At 30.8% G+C, this 6,000-nt stretch overlaps 1 protein-coding gene across 1 annotated transcript; it reads right to left on the reverse strand.

Annotated features, from left to right (window-relative positions):
* Positions 1–2,888: 2,888 nt before the first annotated feature.
* LOC112755349 (uncharacterized) lies at positions 2,889–3,804 on the reverse strand. The gene is made up of 2 exons (XM_025803382.2): positions 3,723–3,804; positions 2,889–3,626 (listed from the first exon to the last, which is right to left on the reverse strand). Exons 1-2 carry the CDS (start codon positions 3,801–3,803, stop codon positions 3,000–3,002), a joined length of 708 nt encoding a protein of 235 aa, XP_025659167.1. The 5' UTR covers position 3,804; the 3' UTR covers positions 2,889–2,999.
* Between the last annotated feature and the right edge of the window lie 2,196 nt (positions 3,805–6,000).

Raw genomic sequence — 6,000 nt, forward strand, 5'->3', positions numbered from 1 at the left:
CCTTTCTATTCCTCTTGGAATTCTGGCTGCCACTTTTCTTTTCTTTGGTGTCTATGGCTATGTACTTCGTACGCTTTTACCAATCACAAGTAATCATAAAAAAAAATGGAGTGTCATCTAAATTTATTCGGATATTCCATAATATTTAATTATCAATGCTAACTATTTATGTAAATATGTGATTCCATAATGCAAGCTAATAAACTTCTCATATATATGCATGTCTTTTCTTGAGATCATAACTTCATGTCCTATTTAGAAAACTTCGACAAAGACAAACAGCTAAAGCAAATGCATTATATTACAAATGAAGACTCAACTCTAGATATTCAAACCTTGTGTTACTTTCCTCAATAATATTATGACAAGTGGAAGTAGATAAGGTGGATAGCATAACACTGATAAATGATAAATGATACCTCACCAATGCGTGCAAAAGTTGCCGTTTTTTATTCTAGTGCTTTGGATGCTCGGGTCACCCAGATATTACACTTTACAGGTTTCTTATTATTTTATTGTTAATAATAAAATTAGTTCTTGAAAAATAATATTTTTTTAATTTATTTTTAAATTTTTTTAATTAAATTAATCTTTTAAAAGATTATGAATTAATTATATTTATTCTCCAGTCGTTTTATTAATAATTTTTTTTTAAAAATTAATGTTGTAAAATATTAATTGATAATATATATAATATGTCTAATTGGATATTGACAAAATATATTTATAAAAATTTATTAATTTAGTTATTTTCTCCCATTACAAAAACTATATTTCCAATACGACATAATAACTAAATTGATAGATTTTCGTAAACATATTTAGTCAACGGTCTGGTTGAGTATATTATGTATCATGTATACTATCATTATTAATTATTGACAAAAATTGTGAGTTGAGTAAATGAAGGACAGATATAATTAATTCGTAATATTTAAATGATTAATTTTTAGAGTAAAGTATCGTTTTTGTCCCAAACGTTTGGAGTAAGTCATAAAGTTGTTCCTAACATTTCAATCGTCCTATTTAAGTCCCTAACGTTTCAAAATTGGCTAAATGTTGTCCTACCGTTAGGAATCCGTTAACAGAATTGACAGCGGGACAAAATTGAAACGATTTTGAAACGTTAGGGACTTAAATAGAACGAAAACGTTGGGGACAAAAACGATACATAAAAATAAATTTTAATTTGATCCTTTAATAATATCAATTTTTTATTGTACATAATATTCATTTATTTTTAATTACATCTAAGTGAATTACACTTAATCACATTACTTTCATTCTAAATAAATTTTTTTATATTTTTATATTAATTTATAACTTTAAGTGTAAAATTATAAAAAAAATATTTAGAATGGAAGTAATGTGATTAAGTGTAATTTACTTAGGTGTGATTAAAAAATAATTGAATATTATGTACGGTAAAAAAATTGATATTATTGAAAGATAAAACTAAAATTTATTTCTATGTATTATTTTTGTCTCCAAGATTTTTGTCCTATTTAAATCCCTAACATTTCAAAATCGTCACAATTTTGTCCCGCCATCAATTCTATTAACGGATTCCTAATGGCAGGACAACATTGAATCAATTTTAAAATGTTAGGAACTTAAATAGGACAATTGAAACGTTAAGAACAATTTTAAGACTTACTCCAACCGTTAAAGACAAAAACAATACATTAATCTTAATTTAATTAAGAAAAATTTAAAAATATCTTATCTTTCAGATATTAATTTGAGTATTATCCTTTACTGTTCATATTAGATGAGTTTGCCATGTAGACGAAAGGTTGTGTCGTCTCTGCTTTTCGGCTTTTTTGCATTGGATCCAAAATAATACTAGTGGAAGTTATGGGCCTTTGGACTTACTTATTTACTTAACTCGCTGTGGGCTAAGGGCTGTAACGAGGAAAAGTTTTACCAAAAATTTATTTTATTATGTGATAATTATGATTCAGTAATTATTTATTAAATTTGTTTGCATGAAAATGATAATTGAAAATGGTCGGATAATTTAATATATTTAGTTAAAGTAATTAATTAATATAATATATATTAATAATTTAAATATTATTTTCACATAAAATATCATTATGTAACACACAATAATAGCATCATTGGTGATTAATCTATATATTGCATATTTGCATCAATTATTAGTTTATTATCATTGATGTTGATTGATTCTATAACATATAAACTAAAGAATCTATCTCTTATGTTTCTCTCCAACGTTTTCTCACTACAAGAAACGTCGTTAAAATCGACGGCCAAATCGACGGCTTAAACGGCGCAGTTGGTCGCTATAAAGCTTGTCGATTTTTCAAAATGCTAATAAAATCGACGGCTTTCATGGCCGTCGATAATAATTTAATAAAATCGACGTTAGTTCCGTCTGTAATATGGATGTGAGAATTTTACATTCTTAATAAAATCGACAACATTGCCGTCGATATTATTATTTAAAATCGACGTCCTCTTTGTCGATAATTGATTCAATAAAATCGACAGCCTTTGTGTCGATATTTAACTCAATAAAATCAACAACACTTTTGTCTATAATATGTTTAATAAAATCGACGCCAAGGCCGTCGATATGTGCTTGAATAAAATCGACATCTTTGCCGTCGATTTAATTATTTAGATTTGTCTATTTTAACTTTTAAAAGCGACAACTTTGCCGTCGATTTTAATAGTTATATGTTTTATTTTTTTTCTATTTGAAAAATAGTAAACCGTTAATACAAATAAACTTTTAAATATAAAAATAAAATTTAAACAAAATATTAGATAATAAGACAAATAAACTTTTGAATATAAAAATAGAATTTATACTAAATATTAGATAAGGAGTTTACAAACTTATCAAAATAATAAATAACCCTCTAACATAAAGACTCAAGACAAGATAAATAACTAAACTTAGAGTTATATTCGTTTAAATTGCAATCTACTAATAATATAAAATATTCAAAGTAAAGTAATTAAATAACCTACTCATACTCGTCTAAATAATCATCTGAGTCATCAAAATCGTCAGAATCATCCTCCCTTTGAGAACTCTGTGGTTGTCCTGGTCGCTGCAGAATAGGTGGGAGTTTTCTACCTAGGGCTGGGGCTGTGCTTTTTTGAGAGCTTGGGAAAGTAAAAGGAGGAGGTGGGGGAACACGTGATCCAGAACTACTAGGACCCATGGCTCTCACATACTCAGTCAAACTGCTCAACTGATGACTAAATTGATCCATCTGTGAGTTACTGGTGTTGAGATCCTCACGCAAGGATTCAACAGTCTGTTGCCACTCTCTTTTCTCCCTTTGGTAGCGGTCTTCAAGCTCTCTATATTTAGCGGCATGTTGTTCAACTTTCCTATTGAGTATTATGATTCGTTCTCTAAGATCCAAAACATCAGCGCTGGTGGTCGTGGTTGGCCCATCAACTCGAGGCCGCACCATGGAAGAGTCCCTTACCTCACCCATGCCATATACCCTACCTCTTCGTTTTCCACCCACTGTCTCAATCCATATGCTTTCCTCAGAGACAGGTGGTGGATCAATTACACCAGCCTCTATAGCAGCCTGCCGCTCTTGCTCAGCCTGAAACATACGCTCTTGAAATATATCCTACAATGAGGAGAAATGATTGATAAACTACTATAAGTATTAATAATGTATAACAATTAGATAACAAAATAGTTACAATTAATAAAGGTAAGTTACCTTTGTCTTTCGGGAGTGTTCATCAACCCATTGAGTCCTATCCTCTTTGCGAGTATGAGTGTGCTCAAAAAACTCATCCATACGTGATTGTCTTCCAAGCGAATGATTCTACATAATGTAACCAAATTATCATGTAATATGGGATGTATTGTACTAAGCAATTGATTAAGCAGAAAATAAAACTCAGCAGTTTGCATCAATTCAAGAAGAAACTAGATCAAGATCATTATTAAGAACAGATTTCACTCTCTATTGATTAAGGCTTACCAAAGCATAACCAAATAACCAATTCAATCATATCTACATATGCAGAAGATTTGGATATAAAATAAGCAAGGAAATTCGTGCAGAACCTTACTACTAATGATAAACCTCATGAAAATCAATGCAACTTCAGGAGATGTATTAAGTTTTGATAACTAAAGGGAAAGGAAGAAAAAACAATCAAAATGCAAGGGAATAGCTTGAATAAACAATTGGTACCTAAACAAAAACTGAACTAAAGAACAAATTCTTTACTTCTATATGTGGTAGTAATGCCATACCCATGTAGAAAGACAGCAACAATGTCTACTCTTAGATGATTGATTTAGTGGTTGAAAGTTTCACAACTGAATTAAAAATAGCAACAGCAATCAAGTAGCACAGGTTCCCATGAAGTGCATTAAGTGCATTAAGTGACCAAGGAAGTGAATCATAGGCCCCGGGACTACTCTAGATTCACTAAGCCTAGATTAGGGACAACCTTGTTTGCATTTCTAATAGATTCACTAGGGACAACCAAATCTAATATCTAATAATTAGTAGGAATTATAAAGCAGGCTATCTACTGTGTCCTTTCTATGTATAGTGCATGCAAATACATATTATTTATGTTATCAATTTATATTCAAATTCTGTATAATATAAATATAAATTACAAATTCTATAAGCAACTTACCAAGTGTAACCTCGCTTCTGGAAAGGTGGTGCCTCCTGCAGTGTGAAGAGAAGTACCTCGAGTCGATTTCCTGGCAGTTGTATTTCTCGCCTGTAATTGTCTATAGGCATCAGTGTTCCAACGTCTCATCAATTCACCAAGAACTTCTGGTGGGATCCAATATGGACGGGCACCTTTTTTGCGAATGGCATGGAGCATACCTCGCAAGCGCTTGGCAGCCCTAAACCTCCAAGCTTGATAGATATCATCCTCTTCCGTATCAATAATGTCAAAGCATTTCTATTTTAAAAAAATCATTGGAATAAAATTTAGCCTCTGAACAGATACAAATTTATTTTGCTGACAAATAAATAACAAGTAATGCTGAGTTTAACAAGTAATAATAATCTAAAGATATCAGAATTCTCTCTAATAGCAAAATTATGTAAAATATTAGGATAAAATGAAAAACAATAATGAGGTTTAGATAATACAATCATGTAGTGAAAATCATCTAAATATGCTGATCTTTTTTCTAGTTCGAGTTGAGTGCCTAGTTTCATCTAAGACAATGTTGAAAAAATTAAGGTAATAATTAAATTAAAGAAAGCTATTAATTTAGATTGTGGACATGATCCTTCAGAGCTCAAAAGCCACAACTTTAGGTCTATGGTACAATTATATATAAGCCATCAATTTAAAGGACAAGAATACGACTAATCTATAGTACTTTTGGTTTACTTTGTAATCATAATTTAAGCTAAATCTAAAGATAATTTAAGCTTTATCTTGCAACTAGTTTCAATTTGCAATGCACAGTTGCACATATACACACACACTTGCTCTCTCTCATAAGTCACTTTTAGTCATAAATTAGGGAAAAGCAAGCAAGCAGACAGACAGCTACGCTCTCTCAACACTAACACCACACTCAAACACATCCACACACCCTCTCTCTCTCTCTCTATCTCTCTCTCATACCACACAGAAAATAATTAAAAAAAAAAGTAAAACAGAGAAGCATAATAATAGATATGCATAACTTTGTACACAACTACACATGATTGGGCTAGTCACAAGTTTAATAGTACTATTGTCGAGAATCCAATGGGTGTCATGTTTGATGTTTGTGCAGATTTAAATTCAAATCAAAGGTTTGCACATGGATGGCAGCAGGGGTAAACTTCAACAATATTAGGCTTTAATAATCAAATGAAGCAGAAGAGAGTTTATTAAAAAGACTTTAAAGTATTAATATCACTATACACCCCTTTCCACTTATGTTAGTTTCATTAACTCATTCATTAGTACTTCACGCAAAGACTTAAAAGTAGAAGCAAAAACAACCAACACTTGCAG

The sequence above is a fragment of the Arachis hypogaea genome, chromosome 16 (genome assembly GCF_003086295.3).
Source record: "Arachis hypogaea cultivar Tifrunner chromosome 16, arahy.Tifrunner.gnm2.J5K5, whole genome shotgun sequence".
Lineage (NCBI taxonomy): Eukaryota > Viridiplantae > Streptophyta > Magnoliopsida > Fabales > Fabaceae > Arachis > Arachis hypogaea.